This window comes from Coffea arabica, chromosome 2e, assembly GCF_036785885.1.
Source record: "Coffea arabica cultivar ET-39 chromosome 2e, Coffea Arabica ET-39 HiFi, whole genome shotgun sequence".
Lineage (NCBI taxonomy): Eukaryota > Viridiplantae > Streptophyta > Magnoliopsida > Gentianales > Rubiaceae > Coffea > Coffea arabica.
The window spans coordinates 5805403-5833385 of NC_092313.1; the positions used below are offsets into that span (position 1 = coordinate 5805403).

Sequence of the window (27983 nt, forward strand, 5' to 3'; positions counted from 1 at the left end):
CTGCCACCTCATCACTTCACTGTTCTCGCCAATAACTAGTACCAGTGAATATAAAATTCTCCCATTCCCCGATGCCCCCACCACCATCACTCCTCCCCATCCCCTCTCTCTTGAGTCTTACGTCCACTTCCCCATTGGTTACATTAGCATTTCGTCTTTTTCCTCCACCATTTTTTCTTTCCCCTCCGGCCCCCACCACCTCTTATTCTTTTCTCTTGCCTCTTCAGCCGCACATTCATCCGTCTTAGCCTCACCACCCACCAACCCCCCCGTTTCTTGAAATCGATGTACTAGCATACCTCCTCCTAGTCTGGAACTAGTGCTCAAGTACTAGCGATTTTCTTTCTAATTTTTTTTTTGACATCTGTTTCTATGTGAATCGTTGGTATGGGGGATCGGAACGCTGCGAGGATGAATATCAGTGCATGCGACACCGTTTACGGGTTAGTCATACCCTATCTCACGGACTCGCGTGACAGGGACGCGGTGTCTCTGGTGTGTAGGAGGTGGTATGAAATTGACGCGATTACACGTAAGCACGTCACCATGGCGCTCTGCTACACGGCCACGCCGGACCAGTTGTCACGCCGCTTCCCTCATCTGGAGTCCTTGAAACTCAAGGGGAAGCCACGCGCCGCCATGTTCAATTTGATTCCCGAGGATTGGGGCGGATACGTCACCCCTTGGGTTAGGGAAATTGCTAGATCTTTTCCAAAGATGAAATCGCTTCACTTTAGGCGAATGATTGTCAGTGATGCGGATCTTGAGCTGCTTGCCACCACTAGAGGTAGGGTTCTGGAGGTTCTTAAGCTGGATAAGTGCTCCGGATTTACTACGCATGGACTTCTCCATATCGCTCGGTATTGTAGGTAATACCGGTTTTCATCTTTTTCTTTTTATACATACATACATACATGCGCGCGCGCGCGCACACACCCGCACACTCTGTGTTGTCTGTATTGTAGTTAATGATCTATTTTGACTTCTCAAATGTGTTCTAGTGAATTATTTTCTTGATTGTATGTTTGGGCGGGCGAGATTCGGACGTAGTTTTCGGTGGTATTCAGTGTTTGTAGATTTGATTTTTATGTGGTTAATTTAAATTATGTTAATACTTTTTTCTTTGGTGAGTATGTTGTTTCTGAATATTGGGTTAAATTGATTAAAGGATTACCGTATATGTTGATTAATGTCAGGTGCTGAAGTCGTGTAGGACTTCTAGGGGTTAAGGCAGAAGGACTATGTGGGTTAAGTAATTATGCATTTTCTATTAGCCGCAAGTCTGAATAAAGGTGCTGATGAATATGTAAGTTTAGAGAGGAAAAGAAGAAGTGAAAGAAAGATATTCACGCGAAAGTCCAATTTTGGTATCCAAAAGGGATAGCACTTGGCGTCTGCCTATTTGGTTATGGACCTTTTAATCATCAGTCTCCGAGATTTTTCCCTACTCTGGAGACTGCTATTGGATATATTCGCCTGACTGTTCTGGAGAACTCGTACTTTGCTCTTAGTATCTTATACCAGTAATAGATGGCATAGCATTTTGAGCATGAGAATGTGGACTATAAACCAGCGTGTATATTCAATACCAAAATGATAGTTATTCGCCTTCATATCCTTGATTTTCTAGTCTCATGTACAAAATCAAAATTTCAACTAAGATTACGTAATTTTGAAACTTTTGTTAATCTGAATATGGAATTTAGAGTTTCTCGTCTTTTCTGCTCTCTTAATTTTTTAAACTTGTTTGGAGAGAATAGCCTCTACTTTTCTTGGGTTCATCACTGTCATTTAATTTGTAGAAAATAGCCTACATTATTCTAGCGGTTCATTTGTATATAGGAAGTAGCTTGTATTCCATCTTTTTATGTTCTTGGTGTGGTTACTGCAAGGAAATGGACAATAAAACTTGACGCTTAGGCCAGTCAAATAACTTGGAACACGCTAAATTGAGAGTGGCTGGTTCCCTCTTGAGAAGGTATGCAATATGAATCGAAGAGAATGCATGCTTAGGACTAGTCAGTCTTTGTAGACCCTTTCCTTCGAGGGTTGATTTTATGAGCCATTTTTTTCAAATTGCCCTTGCCTTCCTTAGTGGCCGATATTTTTTCTAGTCTGACTCTTTACACTGTCTTGTTAATACGACTTCCTGTGTCCAGCAAATCTTGAAATTAACTTGAATATATGCTGCTAAGCAGCTTGTCGAGCAACAATAGAGAAATCTCTGTCATGCATTTTCATTATCAACATATCAGCATGCACGCATCATAAATGTCTGTCAGAGTGTTTGGGCTCGTGAATGTTGACCAGCATCTAGTGTGGTCAGCTTTAAGTGTTGACCCTTTTTTGTGCACCTCTGGTACTTGCAATTTGGTGTATTTTAGGAGAGTAAGGTGCAGACATAATGCATGGCGTCATTTAAAGTGAGTGTATCATTGAACAGTGAAGTTGACCTGAGTTCAGTAGACCCCAGGCCTCATTTGGCATAGACTGCAGCCCTTCGTCGAGAAGAATAGACATGCATGTTGCAGTCTAGCTTCATTTCAGAAGAGGTATTGAACTGATATGAGCAGACACTGGCATTTTATGTGAGCTATCTATCTTTATGCACTAGCTACAGTCTGGTGCTATGCAGGGTGTGGAAACTGCAGTTGTCGTATCCTGACATCCAGCAAGAGAGCTACTTTTTAGTCTGGGACTTTGATGTAAATTTAATGCAAATTGGCCATAAGTTTGTGGCTGATACTTGCGTATCTAAATGTGGAGTTAGCACACTGTCTATGCTTAAACCCTAAGCTGAAGGACCTCATGGCTTAGGAACTTGGAAGATAATTCTATGACTGATTTTGGACTAATGGTCTAAACAATCAATTTACAGGCACTAATGAAGGAAAAAATTGATATTGCTGGCTTCTTGTTGGCTATGTTTGCCTTGTTTGCCATAAACTGCTTCCTCTCTTTCTTGGTCATTATGCTTTCTTTCCTTTTATGTATGAACTGTAGGAAAAGACTTGGATTTGGTGGCATTGTAGTGTGAGTTCCCCTTGTAGTTTGTTCAGTCCATAATCGGCGCCTGAGATGGTAAAAAAGGATGGCTTCTGTTTGGGAAAAGACCCTGAAATTTACTCTTGTGCTTAAAAGTGATAATTTAACAAGTGAACAGACGAGTTAGTTACGAGTGAACAATTCTTTTGGTTTTACCTTCAAAGCATTTTTCCATGCACTTGTAATGGTATTTGTTTATAGAATATCTTGAGTTTACTTGTCTATGATTGTATGGGTTTTCTTCTCATATCTTTCCCTGTGCTTACCCTCATGTTCCTTTTTCCAATTGCCTTTCTGTCTTTGCAGGAATTTAAAGACCTTGTTTTTGGAAGAGAGCACCATCATAAAGGAGCATGATGGTCAGTGGCTCCATGAAATTGCATTGAATCACACAGGTCTTGAACATTTGAACTTCTACATGACAGATCTTGACAAAGTTGAATTTCAAGACCTTGAGCTAATTGCCAGAAGGTGTCCTCTAGTCTGTTTAAAGATTAGTGATTGTGATATTTTAGATCTTGTTGGCTTCTTTCGAGCTGCAGTTACCCTTGAAGAGTTTGCCGGTGGTTCCTTTAATGCTCAACCAGAACTGAATGGTGATGGTGATTCGAATGACCAACTAGGAAGATACTCTGCTGTGATGTTTCCTCAAAGATTATGCCAGTTGGGTCTGACATACCTGGGAAATGGTGAAATGCCAATTGTATTTCCTATTGCTGCCCGCCTTAGAAAATTGGATCTTCTTTATGCTTTTCTTGACACAGAAGGCCACTGTATCTTATTGCAAAGGTGTCCTAAATTGGAAATTCTTGAGGTAAAACTGAAAGTTCTGCCACCGCTCCCACTATAAGTGGTTTTACCTTTTTTTTTTTTCAATGAAAAAGATAATGTAGGAATCTGTATGTAACAAGTTCTCATATCTGGTTCTTCATGTAGGATTGGCACTTTCATTGATCTATATGCAATTTTTTTGCATATAAATTGATCTTAGCTGTTCCGTAATTGATGGAATTGTTTGTGATCTGTTACTTTTAGTCCCAGACCCAAATAAACAATTGATTTGAAAAGTATTAGCTTTTTATGTACAGCTTAATGGAAGGTGGCTTGGTGCATTAGATTTAAGTACCCTGGGATACAATATATGTTTTAAAGAGTAATGAACTTGCTTTCAATTTTTACCGGTGGTAAAAATGCTTTTACTAATGTTTGTGGTAGAAAGTGGAAGCTTGATGTACTGAACTACTTAAGCGTACCGAACTACTTATGATATTTCTCTCTCTGTCTTCTGTGTGGACAGACGAGGAATGTGATTGGAGATAGAGGATTGGAGGTTCTTGCTCATTATTGCAAGAGGTTAAAAAGGCTGAGGATTGAAAGAGGTGCTGATGAACAAGAAATGGAGGATGAAGAAGGTATTGTTTCACAAAGAGGATTAATAGTCCTTGCTCAGGGATGCACTGAACTGGAGTATTTGGCTGTATATGTTTCTGATATTACAAATGAAGCTCTGGAGTGTATGGGGAGATACTTGCAGAACCTTTGTGATTTTCGCTTGGTATTGCTGGATGGAGAAGAAAAGATAACTGATCTTCCACTTGACAATGGAGTTCGATCTCTGTTAATTGGTTGCTCTAGGCTTAAAAGGTTTGCTCTGTATCTTAGGGCTGGGGGTCTCACTGATGTTGGTCTCAGTTATATTGGGCAGTACAGCCCAAATGTAAGATGGATGCTTCTTGGTTGTGTAGGGGAATCAGACGCTGGTCTTCTGTCATTTTCTAGAGGCTGTCCTTGCCTGCAGAAGCTGGAAATGAGGGGCTGTTGCTTCAGCGAACAAGCACTTGCTCTCGCTGTATTGCAGTTAAATTCCCTGAGGTATTTGTGGGTGCAAGGTTATAGGGCATCATCTGTGAATGGGCAGGATCTATTAGCCATGGTGCGCCACTACTGGAACATTGAATTGATTCCTGCAAGGGGTGTTCTTGTTAATAATCCAAATGGTGAAGATGTTGTACATGATCATCCTGCTCATATACTTGCGTATTATTCACTTGCCGGACAGAGAACTGATTTTCCGGAAACTGTTGTACCTTTGGAGCCAGCAGCTTTTCTTGCTATATGAACTTGTATATCCACCACCATCTCGGAGATTTTGTTGTTCTTTCAGTTGAGTCTTCTTGGTTAAGCCTGCTGTTCATAAATTCAAGGTTTTTTTTTTTTTTTTTTTTCTGGGGGACAAGTTTTTCCTCTATTCATTTCAATATTCCTGTACGTTTTTGTTCCCTTGTAATAAGCAAGCTTTCTGGTGATCACAAGGTGACTTTACTTCCTGACTCGCTATACTTAGCCGTTACTTAAAAAGTTTCAGGAGATGACGAGTTGTTGCGGCCTCGTAGCAGTTTCAGCTGTCACACATATGTATTCAGTTTGTGTGGGAAGTAGGCAAATTTTTTCGATCCCGTGCCAAATTTTGAACGAAAATTTGAATATGAACGATCATTCGGGTCCAATAAGCTTTTACCTATCTGCCTTAAGCTTATTTTCATCCAGGAAATGGTTCAAACTCTGGCTTTTTTCCATCAGACTCTTAAGACCATTTGCCATTTGTCGGATTAAATGAATGATCCAGTAAGTAGGTGCCATGTATACTCGCTCCTTCGCAAACGATGGGGAATTGACCTGCGTTGCATTCTATTAGTACTAGGAGGTTATTGGCTGTGCTAAGCACAGCCTAGGCCCCTATAATCTGTTATCATATCTAAACTTTTTGCATGTTTGAAGAGGGTTGTTGACCTGCTGGGTTTGGTAGCATAGGCTGCTGGAATTGGACTTGCTGAGGATAAATGTGCCGAATTTGTGCTCAGAAGAGCCGTGTGGTAGAGAGAAAGGAGGAAAATGGTTCAACGGCAATTTGGGAAAGAAATAGTGCAATGGCAAAAGAAGGAAAATAAATAGAAGGCTTGAAGAGGGGTGTTGACCTGCTGGGTTTGGTAGCAAAATCTCCTCTTCTCCATTTCTTCCACTCAGACAGCCGAATATGAACCTGCAAAAGATGCTACTGTTCTACCAATTTTCTGAACAAAGCATTGTACTTTCTCTCGGTTAGAACCACAAAAACCCTCCACATGCACGTGATTGCACTTGCCCCAAGAATCAGCTTCTTTTAGGGATTGTACTTGGTTTGAATTTACCAGTGAATTCGTCCTTTTTTATGCTGCTACGAAGTGATTCAACGGCAATTTGAGAAAAAAAGCATTGCAATGGCAAAAGAAAGAAGAGAAATAGAAGGCTTCGGACAAGAGAAGCTTTAGATTCAGACAATTTGCAAGAAACATTTTACCCTGCCATTCCTTAAAAAAACAAAAGCATATATTTTTTGTCATTCAGAAATTATTGCATTCATTTGCTCAACAAAAATTTTTTTTGTCAAAATAAAAGACAAATGTTCACATATCAATAAATTAAAATAAAATTGATTCGAAAGTGTGTATTCTATTAGTTGGCTATTTCATTTTTGCATTTATAACAAATTGGAACCAATTTCTTTTCTTCTTTTTTTTTTTATCATTTTCCCACTTTGAAGATATCTTTTTCTTTTCCTCCGAGTTCAAAAATAGCCAAGGTTTGATTAAGAAAGTTTAAATATTTTTTTAGCATGTAGATTAAAATAATAAAATTCTTGCTATCAAATTTGGATATTTCTTTTAATTTTTGAAAATGTGACAATTTTTCTATCATTTTTTGACGGCTTCTAAAATAGCAAAAGTTATATTAACAACGTAGCAAAAAAATAAAAAAAAATATAAACTTTCAAAAAGACGAATAGAATTCTATGATTTTTAATAAAGTCAAGTTAATCTGTGAAATATAAGTTTAAATGATATTTCAAATCGTAATAAATATAAATTCAAATAATGATAATGATAATAATATTATAATTGGATTACATCTGTCCAAGACCTAGAGCTTGAAATCAATTTTAAATATTTCTTTTTGTTTTTGAAAATACGATGATCTGAAAAATACTCTCTCAAATTGGCATCATAATAAATATAAATTGAAATAATGATAATAATAATAATAATTTGTAATTGAATTACATCTATCAAAAGCTTACAAATTGAAAAATTCAATAAAAATAATTGGACCTCATACTTGAATGCCAAGGCCAGACCAAATTTGGTCATTGTGCAATGCAGTCCAATCTATCTATCTACCGTTGCCTATAAAAAGAAAAGGAAAGAATGAAAGCTCAAAAATTCACCAAGGATGACATGTGTCAATGAGACAGCATGCTACAGTAACAGTGCAATGGCAAAAGAAGGCAAAGAAATAGAAGGCTTCGGACAAGAGAAGCTTTAGATTTAGACAATTTGCAAGAAACATTTTACCTTGTCACTTGTCAGATAATTAAAAAGCCATGTGGCAAGAGGAAAGAAAAACACTAAACATTGCTCTTTTCTTATATACAAGGTAGATTTGAGTTGACATTCTCATATTTATTGCAAAACGATGCGTTGCAGGGTTCCTATATTCGGATAAGATGCCATTGACTTCGCCGTCCACCGATGTTAACATGTGACTTGATCTAAAATCTAGTTGTATCCAACAGCAACGATCCATGCAATTATCAGGAGAAAAAAAAAGGAAGAAATAGAAGCAACGATACTGACAGTAAATTTGAAGCCAAAGTAGACAAGGGGGGATTGATTCCCGAATATATGATACGCTATTGATTCCGAATATATATGCATTATTTTGATTCGCAAACATGAAAATAAATCAATGTCCCCTTTAGAATTTGATTTCACGCTCCCCAGCCTTCGGAAGAGATTAATAAGCATTTTTAATTCAAAAATATGCTTCTATGGAGCTTTGCCACAGGTCTTGTGTTAGAGAACAGATTAGCCCAATTAAATTTTCTGCAACCTAACGACCCGACCGGCGTTACTGATTTTCTCGTGTGAAGTTTTATATTTCTTTTCAATAAAGGGAAAAGCTTTTTTGTGTGTGTGTGTGTAAAGTCTTTGTTGACCTACTGGAAAAAATAAAAGTTCACTAGAATTGGGAAATGTTTTAAAGAACGGCAAATGAACATTCTCAATTTTAGTTCGAGATTTTTTTTTGTCCTGATTAACAAAAATATCCCTATTAAGTCACTTTATGATGGTACCGTGTTTAGGTTGAGTTGAGGAGAGCAATTTTAATATTTTTATCAAAAATTACTGTTACACTAAAATTTACTCTTTGGCCATAACTTCAGCCTTCAAAGAACTCGTACAACTAGCATACAAGTCAAGAAAAAAACTCAAATGACTACACACAACTTTTTTCCTTTGAGGCAAAAGAAAAAAAAAAAAGGTACTAACAAATGTCCCTACTTTAGTTAAAATTTTGTGTTATATTAGTGAAAGATGCATGCTTCCTGCTTCCGGGCCCCTGATTTCTAGTTTGGAAAGGACTTAGTGCGATTCAATATAATTGTTATATTACTTGGTGCATAATTATATTGCATTGTTGTATTTGTAGCAAAAGTGATATACATAGATAAAATATTGGGAAAATGACCTGTTTCATCCTTCACATTTCGCAAAAATATTCTTTTCGTTCCTCACTTTTAAAATGAAGCAAATTCGTCCCTGACATTTAAAAATTAAAGTTATTACATCCCTGAATCTAATTTTCAATCTGAATCAAACCATTCAATAACCCAGTAATAAATTTCGAAAATAGAATTGATAGATCACTCAGTCAATTTCATTATATTCACATGACATTTATTAAACCAAAAAAAAAAATTATAACATAAAAGGCCATTCTTTGTCTTGGAATAGTAGAGTTTTTTTTTGGTAAATCTTTTCATAGACCGTTAGTATATCCGCTTGCAAATCTAGATGTGTATCATAAATATAAAATTTGGTGTTTAAATTTAAATTGAAATGATATGGTGGTACATAAACCGTCAGTGTATATAATGATAATATAGGAAAGATTAATCTTTCTTTTTTATGTTATAATTTTTTATTTTTTATTTTTGGGTTCATTAAATTTTACATGAATATCAAGTTGAGTTAACTAAGTGATCTACCAATTACACCCCTAAAATTTGTAATCAGGTTGATTGGTGGTTTGATTCAGATTGAAATTTGGATTCAGGAATGTAAGAATTTCAGTTTTTAAATGTCAATGACGAAATTGTTTTGTTTTAAAAGTGAGAGACGAAAAGAATATTTTTGTGAAATGTGAAGGATGAAACCGATCATTTTTTCTAAAATATTTAATACATATTTAATATAATGTTATAATATATTCCTACATAAAAAATTTGAATATGTATAACAATTGGGCGAAAGTTTACACAACACAGTTGCACTGAGTCTTTGTCCTTTCTAGTTTCTTGTTTCTAGTTTCTACGGCGTTGCCGGTGCCCATCTCTTTTTCGGTCCAACGTCTGTGCTGTGTCAATTCTTTCATCTCTCTGCTAAAAAAGCGTCTACCAGCCTTTTTATTAGTGTTAAAAAAGATTGTCGTTGATTCGCCAACTTTACCTCAAATTAATACGAGACACTAAATCAATAACTACACACCACAGCACTATCGGACTCATTAAGTACATGAATGTGCATGAATCACTATGCGGACTCGAACTCAAGTAGGTCACTGCGCTATTCGAGTTCGACTCAAAGTAAAATAACTGACCTTAAATTTGACCAGCTTTTAAAAGCTGAACTCGAGATCGAACTCGATTTTAATTTATTCTGCTTGAATTCGAATTTAATTAAATGTAATCGAGTCTAATCAATCTTAATTGAACCTATTCGAGTCTAATCGAGCCCATATAATAAAAATTAACATATAATTTTAAATAAAGGATATAATTGACATTTCATAATAACAAATACAAAAATAAAAACATATATTATAAAAAGCTCAATTAGGCTCGCTGAGCCTTCGAGTACAAGAATTTTGATCTCAAACGAGCAGCTCAAACTGGACCTCGAGCAAGGTTAAAGCACGCTCAAATCGAGCTATTGACCGAATAGCTTGTAAGCTCGAATTGAGTTATTTGGTTTAGCATCACTTCTACCTTTTTCATTACCTAAAAATGAAAACTTCTACCTTTTCCCTTACCAATTTTTTCTTTTAATAGCGAGAGATTCTTTTAATAGCATATTGATATTATCAGATTATTCATGAATGGTCTTTCGGTTTAGCTCATTTTCCAAATGCAGTCTTTTTTTTTTTTTTTCATTTTTGGATACAGCAATTTTCTTCCCCAAAAAAAAAAAAAGTTGGTTATAAGTAGGAGGACTAAGAACTTTTGGTGCTAAACTGTTGCGTCATTTTTCAATTTTTAGAATCTCATTTGTGTCTTCATTAAATATCTATTATAACAAATCTACTAAGAATAAACCATTCAACTCAAAATAACTTCCATCTTTTTCCTGTGTCAAATTTCTCCATTAACTTTGTACACGCTTCTGCGTTTTCCACTAGTACTTGACAATAAGAAGCCTTGAACTTCAACCTCTTTCCTTATCCTAGTTGATCTTCAGGAGAAAATAGGAAAATGGAAGGCCCCTCCAATTTGCTTGCAAAGATTTCGTAAAAAGGTAGGACTATCGTAAAAGAAAATGCTGAGGAAAAGGAAGATTATAACGAATAACAGCGGTAATGACGAGAGATTTTTCAACAGCGGATGAGGATTGAGGGATGACAAAATTAAACCATGATTTGGAAATGACGCGATGGAACGTAGGAAAAAGTTGCAGTACTCAAGCATGAAATAGAAAAAGCTTAAAAAATAAAAAAAGATATCTTTTCAAGGGTTGGATCCGGAGTAAGATCTACTTTTCCTTGCCACGCTATAAAGTTGTATCCTACTGTATTCTCTGGTGATAGGATTTGCAGGGCTGGTGGGACGAACAAATGCAGCATCCAGATTCACATCTTTAAATGGCCCATCAGAATGAGTCCTGAAGCTTTAATGATATGAGAACTAAACTACATATGCAATTTATAACAGTCAAGAAACTATAGATATTGACGCAAATGAAAAACCTTGCTCATCAAATCAAGAGCAACATTTCTCACGTCCTCAGTGGCTTTTGTGCTGTAATATATGCAATCTGAATGCTTTCGTGAATCGTCTTTCATGTACATCTGCAGTGATTATAAAAATTTTGGACATGCGATCCGTGAAAGTGGCATTTATAAAAATAGAGTAAGAAAGTTAAATTATTTCAAGGTGAGCTACTTTGCAATCTTGTGGTTCATGCATGCATTTTACCAAAAATTGTAGTTTCGTCCTTCACTTTAAAAAGGCTTGAACAACTGTGTATATAATAGTAAAAACGTATGCAAGTTGCCTTTGAACTTTCTATTGCTAAAGTTGGAGAGATGGTCGTTCTTCTTCTGCTTCTTGCAATTTTTTACTTTTCAGCTGCAAGGCTGCGGCAAGAGTTGAGGGCAGCAAGTACCGAGCACTATTATATACGCGGGCTAGCTAGATATAATCACAAGACGACATTTTAGGAAGCACCATATTTGTCTGCTTCATTTCTCTTTGTGGAAAGCCAACCACTTGCAGTTTTAGTGATCAGTCCACTTAATTTCCAGTCCCCATAAAACCCTCCTTGGTACCAGATGGATAATGGTTTCATGCACTGAACTCACTATGTCATAGCTAGCTCGTATATCATTTTGAAAAGAAATATATATATAAAGGAAGAAAAAGCTTCAAGCAATATATTGGTATCTCACTTTTCACAAGAATTTGATGAAACTGTTACCCTGTCAGTATAACATTAATGATTGGTTCGAGGAGCATCCAAAAGCGGGACAAGTTAAAAAGTAAAATTTGGCCTATGGAGCCAATTTGTAAAATCAAGGTTCACATCGCACCATATTATTCATTACTAGGTTGAGTTTATTTCCTGTTTGGCATCTCATTACATAATGCCTTCAGATACGTAGTGCCATTAAATCAACTTTACCTAGTATTATTGCCGAAAAGAAAGGCTAATTTCTAACATGTCATGAAGGGTTCGATCAAAACATTCAAGAAAATAATGATAGAGCACAATCTGATGATATGATTAGTGGTTGAATACACAGAATGTACGTATCTCCCTATTTGCAATGTGGACTAGGCTAGTAACTACTAACTACAAGTAGAAAACTATAAATAATTGAGACATCTTGTGGGCACCCCTCTCTTCCGGGGCTTTGTGAATTGTGATCAGTAACTCTAAGCGATATGGTTTTTCTTGGGTTTTTTTTTTTTTTGGTTGGGGTGGAGTGGGGTGGTTTGCTGTTCTGGGTTGCATTGATATGATTTGCCAATTTCGTCCCGCTTTCTTGAGAAAGCTTTAGTATGAGATCCCAAATTTTGAGAGAGTGAAAGCCATCTTTTCAGAAAAGGGAAAAAAGAAGAACAGGAAAAGCAACAAAGCTTAAAGCTTACTTAGCTTCCCATATTTGATTTAACAAGAAGGTTATCAGGTAAAATGCCATAACATGGATTCTCATTTAGCACATCATGACTGGAGAAAGAGTGGCTGGCAAGCACAGGATAATAACTTGGCTCATACGGTCAAATAAATTCAAATTTGACAATTTATTTTTAACCAGACACCCACTTTAGAACCAGATGAACAAAATGATGGCTTCAAAGAAAAACTTGGAAGAACCATTCATGCTAGCCAAATTAGCTAATAGCTAGGAGGAGCCCAAGGTCAAAGGAGAGACAGGATTTTATTCTGTTTAAATCATGCTATTCTACATTCGATGCGAGTGTGAAAGCTAAATCTCAAAAGGATTTTATTAGATGTTTTTCTTTCTTTTTTTTTTTTTTAAAAAAAGAAAATTTTTGGGGCGGGTTGGCAAAAGTGTGATTCCAGATTCTGAAAAGCTAATGATATCTCTAAAGACTTGAAAGAGAAGCTCAACCTGTGCCGCTAAATAGGAAAGCCACAGGCGACCAATGGCTTGAAAAAGAGAAAAGATGCAATTTGGACCCAATAAATAAACCAAGAGAATTAAATCAAACGCCACATTACACGCATCACATGGATCTTTTCTTTTCTCTTCTCTGTGTTCTACATTGAATTAAAGTAGAAGATGCGTTTTTTAAGTAGTGGAATGCAGAGTCAGCTCGACAAAAAGTGATGGTGATGGAGCTGAGTCAACTTGGCCAAAGTGAACAGTCTTGAGCATGGCGGAAAGCGGCCAAGGTGAAATTAAAACGAGCAATCGCCAATCAGACGCTGTGGAATTCCAGAGTGCTGCCTGAGTCATCTAATTCGCCTACAGACTCCTTCTGACTGGGCAAATCACAAATATAGGCTTATGGTTATGGGGGTTGTGATTGAACATAACATAATGGTCGTGATGCAACTGTTCCACAAGTAAAACCACAATGGAAATTTCATAAATTATCATGAACCTTCCTGAGAGGAAATGCCAGCTTTCCCGATTAACTTACCAGAGCCACAAAAAAAAAAAAAAAAGATAGCCTAAAAAAAGCTATCAGCTTCTTTTTCCTGTATTTGTAGGCAATAATATCACGTGCTTACATCATCAATGATAAGATGCGCTAATGAAATCATAAGGAAGCTACTGGTCTAGTCCCGAAGGAATTAGAGGAACCACTGTGATAAATGAAATGATTATATGATGAAATGGAAATTGAACTGTTAGCTACATCCTTAGCTGCAATGTGATGTACAGATCTTTCTTTTGTTGGACATTGGTGCTGTGCCTGAGAGATGGCCGGCCGTCGTCTACTTCATGATTATACACTAGCTTGGAAAATGAAAGGACAATTATGCAAAATGATTGATCCACTCGAATTTTCAAGAAGTGGAACTTACAGACTCTTCACCTACAGTCTCAAGTATGAAAGATACCTAGCAGGATAATGCCCTTTTCTAGATGTCATGGATTTACAAGAATACATGAAGAAGGCATAGTCCTTAATACGAGAATGAATTCAAGTTTTGCACTTGATTTCATTGACCGGAGTGGCATTTTGTCCTTCACCCAAGTACATACTTCGTTGGTTGGATGTGGAACTTCGAATTGGCAGAACGGATACCAGCAGCATAACGACCTTGTGTAGCAATATCAAATAGAGATCCTATGGACTCGTTAGGGTCCAACGAGTCAAAAACCATCAACACTCCATCATTTGAGTTGTTCCAGTCAAACAACATGTTGGATGCATTGGTGGATTTCTGCACAGGTGAAAGCCCGGACTTGTCTGGAGAAGGCGATTTGTTATCCTCAGATGGAGTCTTATTTGGAAGTTGAACTGTTGTTATGTCATGGATGCTTGGTCTCTTCTTGTCTTTCCCTCCTGAAAGCTGCCTTAGAAAGTATTTCTGAGCATGGCTGGCAACTTGGGTTGGAGTCTTGGATATCACAAAATTCCTGGATATGTTCCTCCAGTCCCCCTTACCATGAGCTTGAAGCCCCATTAGAAACCTCCTATTTTGGTTGCCACAAAGAAGAATGTCAACATATCTAGCCCAAAAATAAGTTCTTGAAGCTCAACACGGAAAACTATTGGGTTGTCCTACTAAGAAGAGTAAAGATTTGAAAAAAAATTTTTTTTTTTTAGAAGCATCAGCCCTTAAGAAAAATTCATCTAGTAATATTTGCTGATCTTAGTTCTGAGCTCCTATGTGGCTTGAACTTGCACCTTGATCAGTTTTCTAGTTTTGTAGAGTCGCACTGCTAGTTATAAAACAGCATCGTTTATAAAATTTCCACGCTTGTTACTACATAAAAAGTGAAAGCAAAGCCACATACATCACCAACAAAGTTCATACTAATAGATGATAAGATCAAGTGCTCGTAACTAAAAGTTTTCTCCTATTTTGTGGCTACAGTGTTGGTCCAAACTGACGCTTTAACCATTCTTTCGTTTGTCAAGCAGCGAATTACGGTATTTATGCAACAGAGATGACCATAGAAATTGCTTCCAATAAGAAAAAGTAAAGGAAAAAAACAGAGTTTCGAAGATTCACCTATGCTCCTCTTCTGTCCAGGGTATCCCTTTCTTTCTTTCTTGATCAATAGATCTTCCTCTTTTCCTAAACGTGGCAAAGCCGCCTCGATTATCCATCAATTCCAGAGTGAAAGAAGAGGCCAAGTACCCAGGAACTGGAACCAAACCAGCTTCTATATCATTAACATCTGCCACCAATTCCTGGTACTGATTAATCACATCGCACACCGACTTTCCAGGGATCATAGCTGCCACCCTATACCATCTATCTGGAGATTTCTCATCAATCATTGCCAGAGCACTTTCAAATCTTTTGTTCTCCTCTTTAGTCCATTTTGTGCTCTTAAGCTCTTTCAGCAACAAGTCTGAATTCACTATGTAGGAAGCTGGATACAAGGTTTCCATAGCTAGCAATATCTGAAAGCCTTCTTCAATTAACCACAAGCATATTTTTGAAGATATATATTCCAAGAAGACAGATAAAAGTTGGAATTTTTTCAGTGAACCAAAAGGCACTATTTCAGAATCACTTATCGAGAATCAGAATAAGCCCTTTTCAATAAACAGCACAAAACGAAGAATCTAGCAGAAGAATTCCCCCCACCTTTACAGAATCAATGGAATCTTGGAAAAAGTACAAGTTGGCCAACTGATCTTACCTCTTAGAACCCTCAACAATTCCAATGTCAAGTCACTCAGCCACTAAACACAATCCACAAATAAGCAATCCCTTGAAAAATGAAAACCCTTGCTTTTTCCGTTTCTTAACCAGAGTACAAGTACCAAGGGGGAAAAACTAGAAGAATAAACAGCGGTGAAAGAGTCCCTTGATACTCTGCTCAATCTGCAAGAAAAACCAAACCCAGAAGAGAAATGAGAATAATTCTGAAAAATCGAGTGAGGATGGAGCGGGAAAATTCGTAACAGGGTCAAAGATGAGAGAAAGAAGTAAAGGAAAACAGGTACAGTAAAGAGGGAAGGGAATCAAAACAGCGATAGTACCTAGTAGTAGGCGGTGGGAGCAGTGGTAGAGAAGCGTAGATGGGGGTGGTGATGATCGTGAATGAAAGCAAAAGAAAGCAGAATGAGAAAGAGGAAAGGTGACATCAAAACTATGTACGAACGTTGGTTGAAATTGAAAGCTATCAATCTCAAACTCTTCAGGTCTGAATACGAAAGACGAGACAATCCATGATAGTTGCGGTTGATCAAAACTGTTGCAGTCTGGTGTCGTTTATATAGTGCTGGGACTGCTCTGCTACTTGGCAGTTATTACTTAGTAGTAGCGATCTGGTCTGGTCTACATGCTCAGCTTAGGTTGGCCCGGCGGCTCTCAGATGGAAATGGATATGGACCATGATTCAGAACTAGCGGCAATGGCACAAGTTTTTTATGCTACCCACCACCCATTTCACCTCGTGGTGGGCATCCGACACCAAATAATTATGAATTTCCTTCTTAGGCTTTTCAAGTCTCTTTTATTCTGTTCTTTTGTAAGATTTAGAATTTTTATTCCAAACACTAACCCGCGTTTGTTTATTTTGGACAAAGTATATATATATATATATAGAAATGAGAGCTATTGAATGTATTTTGTATGGAAGTAAGAATAATGCATACGAATCGAGTCGAACTCGAACAGTATCATATTTATAATTCTTTTTATTTTACTAGCAAACTCCAGCCGTTGCTCCCCTCGCTCCAATTTATATGTCTTCTGAGTACACGAGAGATCAAATAATTCAGATCCACAATGGGAGCTTATTGGTATAAATGTTTCTGTTTTGGTTGCATTTATCAAAATCATTTCAAATGCGACCATGAGATATGTAGATTATTTTATGTATATGATTTAGATATGTCAGTCAGCCAGAGGTAGGTCAGTACATCTGCGCCTGTAGCTCAGTGGATAGAGCGTCTGTTTCCTAAGCAGAAAGTCGTAGGTTCGACCCCTACCTGGCGCGCTGGTATTGGATCTTTGGAATCACCTTTTGCCCTTTTTATTTTCAACATCTTAAGACTAGAGCCCCTCTTTCTGCCCATTGGCCACTGGGCAAGTACTACTCTGTTGGCAAATTTTCATTTCATAATTGGACTTTCGACTACTTAAGGAGGCCGTTTGAATTGCCATTTTTGAAATTTTTGTAGAAAAATATATTAAAAAAATTTGATGTATATGAGATTGTGAGATAAAAAAGGTAATTAAAAAATATATTTTACGAAAAATGTAAAATTTTTTTAACAAAAAATGGCAATTAAGCACCGAGTCGATAGACCCCCCACCCCTCTTTTTGGTTAATTCCATTTTGTGCCCTCGAGAGTTCAACTATACTTTAATCCTCACTTAAGTTCTAAAACTCTAAATTGGAACACTTTAAATCCTAAACTACATCTGCTTTTATTTTGGTCCTTAAGCTTCAATTAAGGACAATTTTATTCCTAAATTGTACCATATTTTCAATTTGGATCCCCCAAGATCCTTTCTTCCCTCTAATTTTGAAATTTTTTATGGTTATTGTTTAATGAGAATTGAGATGTAGTAAAAGGGTGCAAAAGGGGAAGTAACCCCATTTTTCCCCTAGAAAGTACAACGTGATTGCTTTTTTTTTGTTTTTGTCTACATAGGGGTGTCCGGGTCAATCCTTACGGGGCCCGACTAATCCCCTGCGGCCCGGCCAGGCGCCCCAACCCAGCCCAAGCACGATATATGCGCGGAGGAAGTACAACGTGATTGCTTGATGAATGCTTTTACTAACTAAAAAATTTGTTTCCAAACCAGTCATTTTCTCTTCTCCTGTTCTATTGTATGGCCAGTGGACCAAGACTACTTTGTCGGCAAAATTTCATTAGTCAATTGGGCTTTTGGCACACTTCATTTCGCAAAAGGAAGCAATTGGTGTGATCAGATCTTTATGAAGCTCGAAAGTTTCATCTGAGTGCGTATCCACTATTTTGGACTGATTAGCCGAACAAATGCCTACGCGCAACGATTTTATCTTTCACAGGGGAATTATACTGGAGAGATAAGTACTAAGTACTTAATTATTTATTATGACAAAAAATTGCTCAATAAGAAATGTGCTTAGGACGTGATTTTCAATGGGTTTTATAGAATAAATTTTATCAAACCTTCCACAAAATGCATCAATTTTACATACATACTTCACGGGCAAAACAACAAGTGCAGGACAGAACTAAATATAACGGCGGGAGATTATTAATTAGGTGTTTCTTGATTGATTGAACTCGCTACTTTAAAAAAAAAAAAAAATCAAATTTCTAGCCATTTATTCCCTGAGTCCATAATTTAGTCGTCTTTATGTGCATCTTGGACCAATATGTACTCCTCTCGTACTCTTTGAGAAAATAATAGCAGATAAACAGCCCCTCTAATGGCGTCCTTGAGCCAGGCGGTTCCGGTTGATTAGCATTTTGGAAGGTCAGTTGGAGGGGGTAAGATGGATTCATTAGGGCCATTACCATTCTCCACCAGAAATGCCATCTTAAGCCCCCATGTCGTGTGTACTTCTAGATGACAGTGCATAAACCAAATACCTGCAGAAACCAAATTTGTAGCACAAATCAGGACAAAGTCGATTCAAAATATTCTTCCCATCATATATATATATATATATTAAAAAAAGAAACTCCGAAACACTGATTGCTTTCTAAGGGTCTTGCTTGAGTTAGAATCTATATTTGAAAAGGCTCCGTGCCACTTCAAATCTATATTTGCTTTCAGGAACTACTGAGAAATTTGAAAGGCCTTGTGGTGCACTCTCATCTTCATGAAATGCACCCCTTACTTAGTCCTTACCATACATTTAACTCGACGGCTATTCAATCTTAAGCATAAAAATTTCTAACATCACAGAATCATGGTAAAAATCGGAAAGTAGGAATACAAATGAGCTTTGAGATTTTACCTGGATTATCCGCCCTGAATCTGATTGCGGTCCATCCACCAGTTGGTACACTGATGGTGTTCCTCTCAACAGGATCAACTAGATTAAATTTTTTTGGATCAGTATTCGGATTAAAATTGCCTAATCCCTTTCCCACCACAAAAAAATTAAAGCCATGAAGGTGAGTTGGATGGCTTTCTGGCGCGACAATACTGTTGCCTTGGATTACTACCTGAACGGTAGAATTGAAGGCCAATTTGTAAACTTTGGTGCCATTTGTTGTCTGTATATTTGTTGGTGGAGTACCAGTGTAATTGAATGGTGTAGGAGGGTTTCCTGGAAAATCTTCTGTATAAACTCCGCTTATTCCATAGTAATGTGCTTGAAGTAGAGCCGTCGTTGGCAAAACAAAGGTTACGTTATTGATAGCTGCCACAACCCGGCTTCCATTTTGGCATGTAGCACAAGGGTTGATACCAATTCCAATAGTGAACAGTAATGAATGATCGATTTCCAAGGGGACATTGGTAGGATACTCTTTTGAATTAAGCGATCGAAGAGATTCCATAAAACTGTTACTTACTGGAGTTGCATTTCTTGGAGGAATGGTGGTGAGAGCAGTGGGGGAAAAAGCAGCAGTGCTTTTGTAGCGAATTACACCCGTTGCAGTTTGGTTGTCAGTGGCCACAGTGGTGTCCATGAAGGGAGATATGGCTATCAGATATTTTCCAGCATCCTGATCTGCGGTTAAGATTGCAGTTGTAGTTTGACCTGGACCGATGAATACGGTATCTGTCTTAAAGGGCTTGACGTAACTAGCATCAACTTCCACAATGGTCAGTTGGTGCCCTGCAATCTTGAAAAAGAGTTCTTCATTTAGTGCTGCATTAACTATCCGGAGCAAATAAGTCTTTCCGCTTTCAACATGTAAGGTGTAACCTGCAAATTTATCAATATCAAGTTAGAGAACGAGATGCAGAGTGGAATGGATAACCATTTCCCTTTATATTCAGTATTCAACCTTATCGCTAGTAAATCTCTATGCTATTATTGTTTGTGGTAAATTTATGATTTCAGTATAAGATTAATTTAGCCAGAGGGGTGTAAATTGCTTGAACTTTCAAAGCACTTTCTTGCCGGGCAAATTTCTTATTTTTTATGCGTCGTGGAATTTTAAAGATTCTCCAATCAAGTACCATTCGAAGAGCAATTTGGAGCAGGTCCAGGAAGGCCATTAATAGTGTGCGCATCTGATACATTAGGTGCCACTGCCTAACTGCAAAGACTGGTTGATCACAGCTTCTACATCTGACTTCCACCATTCCCCTGCATTTTTGGATCTTGAAGATCAGACTTTGAACTCAGTTTTCAAGTACAGTTGCAATATCAAATCAAACAATATTTTTTGGCTCACCTAATACTATGATTTCCTCCTTGTCAGGTTTGGGAAATGGATAAGGAACACCCCTTTTGGGGAGGATGACAATGGCACCATGAGCTGTTGCCCTTAGCCAGTTAACATGTCCATGCCAAAGAAGTGTACCTCGTTGCCCTGTGAGGGTGAAGTTGTAGGTATAGCTCTGCCCCGACTGTATAGGGCATTGGGTGATGTATGCAGGTCCATCTGACCAGCCTGTCCTAAGTTGTCTGACTCCATGCCTGTAAATTTGCAATATGAAATTATGAACTTAGTAATAGATCAAACAATGTTCTAATTATTTAGTGTTTGCTCTTCTCTTGCATATAAAAAAAGTCCCGAAATGTATGAAATAACTTGAGAATTCAGATGGGAAATTCAAATCATACCAGTGAATTGTTACGTTTTCTTGAACATGATTGACGACCTTCACAACAAGTCTGTCATCCTCCCTTGCGTAGACGGTGGGACCTGGAAACTTCCCATTGACAGTGACAATGGACTTAGTTGCACAAAGTCTTGTTTTTTTCCTCTGCACCACCTGCATCGAAAACGGTATTGCTCAACAAGTGTGAAAGAATTCCATGATGCTATCAACAATCAAGCCTCTGTATGGAGTCAGTTTTGCTTCTGTAGTGGTAACCCTCTCTCCGTCACCACACCGGAAAGTGTGATTGAAGAAAGGTTGAAGGGTTAAAGTGAGTAGACAAGTGTTGTGAACTACGCCAAGAACAAGTGCGATTTTTGAGGAAACAAACAAGTAGAAACGCCAATGTGATCATAGCTCAGAAAGGGGAAAAGAACTATTTAATGCATGGGAATTATTTCCCTTACATGACTTTCTGAATGGCAACACCCCCAATTCTTCAGATGTATATATTAATCCCAGTCCACGGTCTAGAAAAGGCTCTAATGTTATCTTTCCCTTGTGCGTGTGTATAGTCAGCCGTAAACTAATGGCAGAAAGCTCCAATGTCAAACGTTTTGTCTCTTTTTATCAAGTAGACCATGTCTGAGATAGCTTAGATCAAATGTGCCAAAACTATTAGTTAACAAGTTTAGAATTTCCTGCATTTCCTACATAGTATTAGTTAACCAGTACATAATGTCTGCCTACATCTTTTAATGATATGCATGGTAATCGCAGGTATTTAGAACCTTCAAAAGAAACCGAAAGAACTCACATTGAACTTGTAGTGGCGAGTCACTGACTCCACCGATACGGGAAAGAGTACTAGAGCTGACAGCACCACCACTGCCTGAAGCCAAGATGCCATCCTCTGAGTGTGTGTTTGTGTGTGTGTGTGTTTTTTGTTTGGCAATTCCAAGTGCTGCTTTCTTTTATACAACTACGAATCATTGATATGTATCCGTAGCATTATAAGAGGAAGGGATTGTCCTGTTGATGCTATGTCGTTTTACCTGGTTAGGTGAGCATAGGAAACCAGCCATGCATTTTCAAGAGTTTCCTTGCAAAATACATAAAGTACTTATGTGTCGACTGTCCACTAGTGTGGATGAAAATATACTTCTTCGCCATTCTAACCTTCTACACTGACTGCAACTGATGTTAAGTATCCGGGCTGCTTGAAACGTACTTCTGCTCTGCATCCCTCTCTTGACTATTGAGTTTTTTCTTATATATGGTCATGCCAACATACATGATGAATCAGTTGGCCATTCAATTAGTCTTGGACCATGAAACTAGTTTCTAGAAGAGATTAGTCTGTAAGATGAGCGGGTGCTTTCTTGCTTGAATTGCCAGAAAACAGCATTTTATTTTGTGGTAGCAGCTTTATTTACCAACTTACGGTTGCATTTGGAGATGATAGAACATTGGGCTGGGTTAATTAAGAAAGATTACCAAGTTTGTTGGGTCATTGATCATTAGAGCTATGATACATCAATAAGCAGGGAAATTAAGGAGATTCACTTATCATCATTCCTGTAATGCAACTGGAAGAGTGCAGCGTATCTCTAAGTAGGGAGTTGATTTTTGGAAAAAAAAAACCAGCATTCTTCCAGAAGAGTATGCCCAAAACCTACCCAAGGAACATGGTCATGCATGATGATATTTTCCACATGGTGTTTGGAAGGGCTTAAGTCGTTAGTTGATGAATAATTTTCAATGATGGGAAAATCAAGGTAGAAACTCCACCTCAATGACTTAAAAAAGGGATTAGATGTACAATTAGATGAGGGTTAGTGGTAGTAATAGCTCATCGCTCCCACCAATTCCCGATTTGGGCAATCAAAATCACATGGGACAAGTCCACAGCTAAATCGTCATAAATGTTGGTGATTTAATTACAGGAAAAGGATTTAAATCTAGGGAACCAATGGTATTTAAAGAATCCAACCTATAAATACCAAATAAGTTATAATCCTATACTTTTTTCCTTTTAAAGATAGTTACCTTGTCGGTTTATTAATATGTCCATCTTTAATAATATCCACTGTTATCAACAAGTATACTACTCTATTTGCTAATTATTCTAGTTGGAAGAATAAATATGATACTAAAAGCAATGTTGAATCTTCCATTGCAAAGTAAAAAGAACAGTAAGGGAGTTTTAGGCCTATCTTTATATGAGGGAGGAAGGGAGTTTTAGGCAAATGGCAGATACTGAAAAGATTCAGGATTTGCACTGTTCAAGTACTGAAAAAACTCCCGGACGGGTATCTTCCAAGTCAAGTGCTTTTAACTTTTTCCGTTGAAAGAACCACTCCTTAGAACGGGGGTCGTGCTGGCTTCTTAGTCTGGAAGAATTAGTTGAAGCCGCTTTTCTGTCATCCAGTAAGTGAAGGCATTATTGTTACCAGTCGCTCAAGGATGACGAGAAATCACTAGGCTGCTGCGTTTTCTCGACGAATTGCTGAAAACTGAGAACAACAAACCATTGTTGGTTTGGTTTTTGAAAAGAGACAGACTTTTATATCAGAAAACCTCGTTAATTACAATAGTTTGAGCAACATTTCTTCCCTGACTACATTCACTAGCCAAACAGGAGGAAAAAAATTCCCTCCATGAGGTTTTCTTATACGAGTTTAAGGTAAATTTTGCCAAAATAGACTAGTGACTGACGCAGTTGTGTAATTCCTTCTGATAAAAGAAACCTCTCGAGATATCCCCCAGCACTGTGCCTTGCCTATCCATTTGTTTGGACGACTTTAGTTGGTATTCTTGTATGTAACGAAATTCTGTGATTTAGATGAGTTTTTCTTTTTTCTGCATTTTTAAGGTCTAAAATGCTTCACAATGCCATTAGTAATACACATCACAAATGTTAGGTGCGGGGTCCGAGATACAATGGGTGTGCACCTGACGGTGGGATCTACTTGCTATTTCCATCCGAGGTTTCTATGGCACCAACAATCCTCTTGATACAAGATTTATAAAGGAAAGCTAAATAATCTATGGTATAATCCTCGGAGGCACCCTCCACGGGATCAATCTCGAAGGACCAGTCAACAAGGGTGGAATCCTCCCCATACTCCACAAGTTTTAATGAATTTATAGACCCATCCAAGCCCACATTGCTAGCTTCCATCTGATAAACGTAGCTGTAGGATGAAGGGTTGATGGCCAGCAGCCTTTCTTTAATCCAGGACCTATCTCCGTCTTCTTGGGGAAACATGAAGCCTGAAACCAGTCTGACGTAGCCTGGAACGCCTTCCTCGCCACCCAAATCTGTGCATCTTTCAACCATCGGCATCCAGTCCTGCAGCCTACAACTTCGAGATACGACTGCCCACACTTTATCTATGGGCGCATCAACTAGCCCTCCGACTGATCCACGCCATTTCTTCTTGTTTTTCAGGTCATCTTTTTTCTGTAATTTTGAAGGATTAGAGTAACTTCATTACTGAAGAGCTTTACCGCATAACTTGGGTGGTGAACTGATCACTACTGTGAAAAATTCCATGGCAAACACCGTAAACCTTAATTTGAGAATGTGTATCATCTCTGTGACAAATATTTATTGCGCTATATTTTCTTGCCCCAAGAGGGATTGCTACAAATATTATGCATGTACGCACTTTATTGCATAGAACACAAGTTTTTGATGCATAGTTTGCAGTAAACTGGCTTAGTTACTCTTTGTGAATGGCAAGAGACGCGACTGTGAAAGGAGAATAACATCTGTCGACTTCTATCAAGCTCTTTTATTTTCTTTGTTCTTTTAATTTCTTGGTATCAGGCAAGAGCCAATATAAGATTAGTGTTCTGCAGCGTAAAGTGGTGCAGTTAGAACGGAAGATGCATAGTCGCAGCAATTCATTAAGAATACCAAAGTGCAAACCAAAAGGTGAACACTTACCCTTTCCGTGTTTTCCATATAGTTTACGCTAGTTCTTCTGCAGGAAAATCAGCAAATCCTTCCGCCTTAATGGAGTGTTTTATAGGGAAAGTATATTTGTGGAATGGCAACTCTCCAGAATAATAACTAGTTGGAACAGAGTTTGTAGTGAAAAACCTGTTTATAGCTTGTAAAATTGTTATCATGCTTTTTTTAACAAGATCCTATGTAACAAAGGAAATCTCGGGATATGCCCCGGAAAGACGAGGTCCGCTGATTACAAGATAACTAGCTGGACAAAATTCTTAGGTTTCTCCTATGTTGAAAAGGATATAATGGATGACTCTGCATAATTCATTTAAAGGGAAAAAAAAGTAATAATAAATGACTCTGTGTGATTCATTTCAAGAAAAAAAGAAAAAGAAAAAAGATTTTATCAATGACATCTATAGAAACCAATTGAGCTTTTGCACGTCTGTGTGAAATGGGGACTTACGAAATCATCATCAGGACTATTATTTGGTTCACATCATAATTTCGTAGAATTCGGTCTGATACGATGCCTGAGTTTGCCACGATGAATTATACAGAATTGCCTTGGTTTTGAGCAATTCGTGTTTGATGATATAAATTGCAGGAAGAAAATTAAGCCAACGAAGAAGCTACGCCCAGACTTTTTTTTTTTTTTTACGTTCCCGGGACTGCAGAAAGCCCACAAAACCTACCTTTCTGAAGCGTCTACATAATCAAGAACTTAATTAACTATTGTATGTTTGACCCCAAAAAAAAAAACTTTTGTATAAAGGTCAAAAGCACCTTGGTGTTGCCCTGGAAGAAAGGAAAAGACACGATCTCATTTGGGTTTGGCGTTGCTCAAGCAGCAGCTCCAACTGGCTCTGGAGCCTTGAGCCTGGAGGAACCATATAGCGTTTCCTCAAATCGAATGATCTCATTTTTGGACCCGTAAGCCACTTGAGTTCTGTCGTCAAGACTGTTGATAACCTTGTCCAGCACCGACTTGTTTCCATCGCTGCTGTATCCACCAGCTTTCTCGATCAAGAACCCCAATGGAGCCACTTCGAATAGCAATCTCAACTTAGCTTTGGCAGATGGGGATGCCACATTTGTGAATATGCCCTTTTCTTTCACAATTATCTGCAAGTTTTAGCATGAATATTAACATCTGAAACTTCCACACAGTAATTACATGTTAATCTATCATAAAATAGAGTTATGAATATCTGTTCGTGTGAAGATCAGCAATTATGAGTTAGACCTGGTTGACATCAGGCACCATTCCTCCTGTGTACCGCAAGGTATATTTCTCTCTGACATAGTAGTCGATTAGCTGACATTGAGAATTAAAAACCCATGATTCATTACACTGTCAATCAATATAATATACTATAAGGAAAGTTCAGAGGATAGTGAAACCTTGGCGTAGTCAGGGTTGTCAGATGTAGCCCTCAAGTTTCCAGGGGAGAACATTTTTCCTTCTCCGATTTCTGTTGTATCTTTGACATGTTGCCATTTTCCTGTCCATCAGATAAGATAAAATCAAGAGGCAGAACATCAGAACGATATTCTTATTCTTTTGTTTGGTCAGAGATCAGAGAGCTGCCTATAAAGAATGCAAATGATATGGGCAATGAGGCAGTTATACAGACGTGTGATGGCCATGCATACCTTCATCAAGGAGGAGAAATTCATGGGTTCCTGGAAGGTCTTTAAGAGCAAGAACATATGTTGTTCGAGGTCCAAAGATCCCCATGGCTGCAGCAACTTGATCTCTTCCAGTTACACCTGTCAGCTTATCTCCAGGCCATACTCCGAAAATTGTACCCACTGTGAAGTTTGTATCAACAATGCTGGAACCATCCAGTGGGTCAAAAGCGACGCTGAATCCACCTGGTTACATTTTTTGAGCAAATATAATCATGATGATGCTTTCTTTTTCACGGCGAAAACAATCACTAATTTCTTGATCAGTAATCGTATATGTAACCTTCAGCTGGGCCTTCCATGTCTTGGAGCTCGGGAACTTCCTCCGAGCAACCATATTTGACAATGTGCGAGTACTTCAAGGCCTAAAGCATTGGGGAAATGGGGAAAAAAATTTAAGCTGCGAATATTGGGGATGATAGAGTAAATTTTGAATCATAAATCCGTTTTGATCGATTCAAAAATCTAGAAGGTACAAAAAATTTCTAGATAAATGAGTTTCACACACAATTGGAGTTTGAGGTCCAGAGGAACCAACTGCTTCCCCTGCCCCTGCCCCCCTTTCTCCTCTGGAGTTACATTCCAATTGCAGATATACCGCTCTTAAGTTTAGATTTGTAGTTTATCGAACAATAAAATGATCAGCATCAAAATTCTGGTAATTAAAAAGTAGCATTCTCAACATGCACCAAACAGTTGGCCCATAAGCTCAATCCTGAAGAAAAAGGCTCACAAGTTGACGTCTTTACCTCAAATAGAACATTGTTGGCAAGTAAATCAACTGCAAGCTGCTCATCACCGAAAGAGTTAACACAGGCCGTTCCTCCACAAGAAGCTGTTCTCACTTTAAAGGAAATTGTTCTCAAAGCTTCTCCCATGCACATCATCAGCCTAATCAGGCCCTTGTCCGGCGTGGCTTTTGTAAGAAACTCCTCCTACAAAATTTAATATTCTCAATTAAGCTAATATAAGCCAAACTATCCCTTCTCAGAAATTGCACTGCCACCTTATCCGTCCCGTGATGTACTTAGAGAGCTAATTTGCTGCAGTTCAATCTCAATTGTTCTTCAGATGAACTTACCAGGCTATCACCAATCTCGCACTTAGTCACAAGTGATGAGTTTTTTGACTTGGAAGCCTTGAGTGATGATCTTGGTGGCATGATGCGCAAGGATTCCCCGAATAATGAGCTTGATTTCAGACTCTGCAAGCAACTTTATTTAATGAATCAATAATGTTGGATAACCGCACTCAAATAAAGTCAGCAGCAGGCTAATTTTTATCAGTGCAAGATATAAATACAAAATAAAACATACCCTGGAGCTGAATGATGGAGAAACTGAACGTGGAGATACTAGTCCAGTTGAATGCTGAGAAGAAACATTTGGCAGGAGTGCTCCACGAGCACAGCAAGCAATCCCGGTCTCCATAATCGTTTAATTTTGCGGAATTCAAGTTAGAAAGTTCGATGAGGAAGGAAGCTATGCAAGAGCTTTAGGCTGATGGTCGTAGATAGTGTATCAGCCTCTAACTGATTCATGGGCATGGACACTGAACTGAAGATAAGCAGTTAACTGGGTTTC

The 27983-nt window shown here is 38.0% G+C and overlaps 4 protein-coding genes, 1 non-coding gene and 1 pseudogene across 6 annotated transcripts; 2 read left to right on the forward strand and 4 right to left on the reverse strand.

The window, feature by feature from the left end:
- Positions 1–238: 238 nt before the first annotated feature.
- LOC140036565 (coronatine-insensitive protein 1-like) lies at positions 239–5372 on the forward strand. The gene is made up of 3 exons (XM_072078434.1): positions 239–869; positions 3352–3859; positions 4343–5372. Exons 1-3 carry the CDS (start codon positions 388–390, stop codon positions 5162–5164), a joined length of 1812 nt encoding a protein of 603 aa, XP_071934535.1. The 5' UTR covers positions 239–387; the 3' UTR covers positions 5165–5372.
- Positions 5373–13668: 8296 nt separating this feature from the next.
- LOC113730399 (transcription factor DIVARICATA) lies at positions 13669–16497 on the reverse strand. Of its 2 annotated transcripts, XM_027255047.2 has the most exons (4): positions 16058–16497; positions 15715–15899; positions 15075–15472; positions 13669–14532 (listed from the first exon to the last, which is right to left on the reverse strand). In XM_027255047.2, the coding sequence occupies exons 3-4, from the start codon at positions 15458–15460 to the stop codon at positions 14082–14084; spliced, it is 837 nt and encodes a 278-aa protein (XP_027110848.2). In that variant the 5' UTR covers positions 15461–15472; positions 15715–15899; positions 16058–16497; the 3' UTR covers positions 13669–14081. The 2 variants fall into 2 exon arrangements, with proteins under 2 accessions (XP_027110848.2, XP_027110847.2); XM_027255046.2 differs by having other exon boundaries at positions 15075–15899; positions 16058–16496.
- A 449-nt stretch (positions 16498–16946) lies between these two features.
- Positions 16947–17019, forward strand: TRNAR-CCU (transfer RNA arginine (anticodon CCU)). Its single transcript has one exon. It is a non-coding gene; the product is annotated as a tRNA-Arg (tRNA).
- Positions 17020–18134: 1115 nt separating this feature from the next.
- Positions 18135–21714, reverse strand: LOC140036566 (laccase-4-like; annotated as a pseudogene).
- A 1897-nt stretch (positions 21715–23611) lies between these two features.
- On the reverse strand, positions 23612–24867 carry LOC140036568 (lachrymatory-factor synthase-like). The gene is made up of 2 exons (XM_072078436.1): positions 24700–24867; positions 23612–24210 (listed from the first exon to the last, which is right to left on the reverse strand). The coding sequence occupies exons 1-2, from the start codon at positions 24715–24717 to the stop codon at positions 23713–23715; spliced, it is 516 nt and encodes a 171-aa protein (XP_071934537.1). The 5' UTR covers positions 24718–24867; the 3' UTR covers positions 23612–23712.
- A 604-nt stretch (positions 24868–25471) lies between these two features.
- On the reverse strand, positions 25472–27947 carry LOC140036567 (sedoheptulose-1,7-bisphosphatase, chloroplastic-like). The gene is made up of 8 exons (XM_072078435.1): positions 27717–27947; positions 27482–27604; positions 27150–27335; positions 26684–26765; positions 26365–26586; positions 26113–26213; positions 25955–26026; positions 25472–25833 (listed from the first exon to the last, which is right to left on the reverse strand). The coding sequence occupies exons 1-8, from the start codon at positions 27828–27830 to the stop codon at positions 25552–25554; spliced, it is 1182 nt and encodes a 393-aa protein (XP_071934536.1). The 5' UTR covers positions 27831–27947; the 3' UTR covers positions 25472–25551.
- Positions 27948–27983: the final 36 nt, after the last annotated feature.

Coding starts and splice junctions, on each gene's coding strand:
- LOC113730399 (XM_027255047.2), bottom strand. CDS start 15,460: ATGGAAACCTTGTATCCAGCTTCCTACATAGTGAATTCAGACTTGTTG. Junction 14,533..15,074: donor TGGACAGAAGAGGAGCATAG/GTGAATCTTCGA, acceptor CAACCAAAATAG/GAGGTTTCTAATGGGGCTTC.
- LOC140036565 (XM_072078434.1), top strand. CDS start 388: ATGGGGGATCGGAACGCTGCGAGGATGAATATCAGTGCATGCGACACC. Junction 870..3,351: donor CATATCGCTCGGTATTGTAG/GTAATACCGGTT, acceptor CTGTCTTTGCAG/GAATTTAAAGACCTTGTTTT. Junction 3,860..4,342: donor CTAAATTGGAAATTCTTGAG/GTAAAACTGAAA, acceptor CTGTGTGGACAG/ACGAGGAATGTGATTGGAGA.
- LOC140036567 (XM_072078435.1), bottom strand. CDS start 27,830: ATGGAGACCGGGATTGCTTGCTGTGCTCGTGGAGCACTCCTGCCAAAT. Junction 27,336..27,481: donor GCGAGATTGGTGATAGCCTG/GTAAGTTCATCT, acceptor TAAATTTTGTAG/GAGGAGTTTCTTACAAAAGC. Junction 26,587..26,683: donor CATGGAAGGCCCAGCTGAAG/GTTACATATACG, acceptor AAATGTAACCAG/GTGGATTCAGCGTCGCTTTT.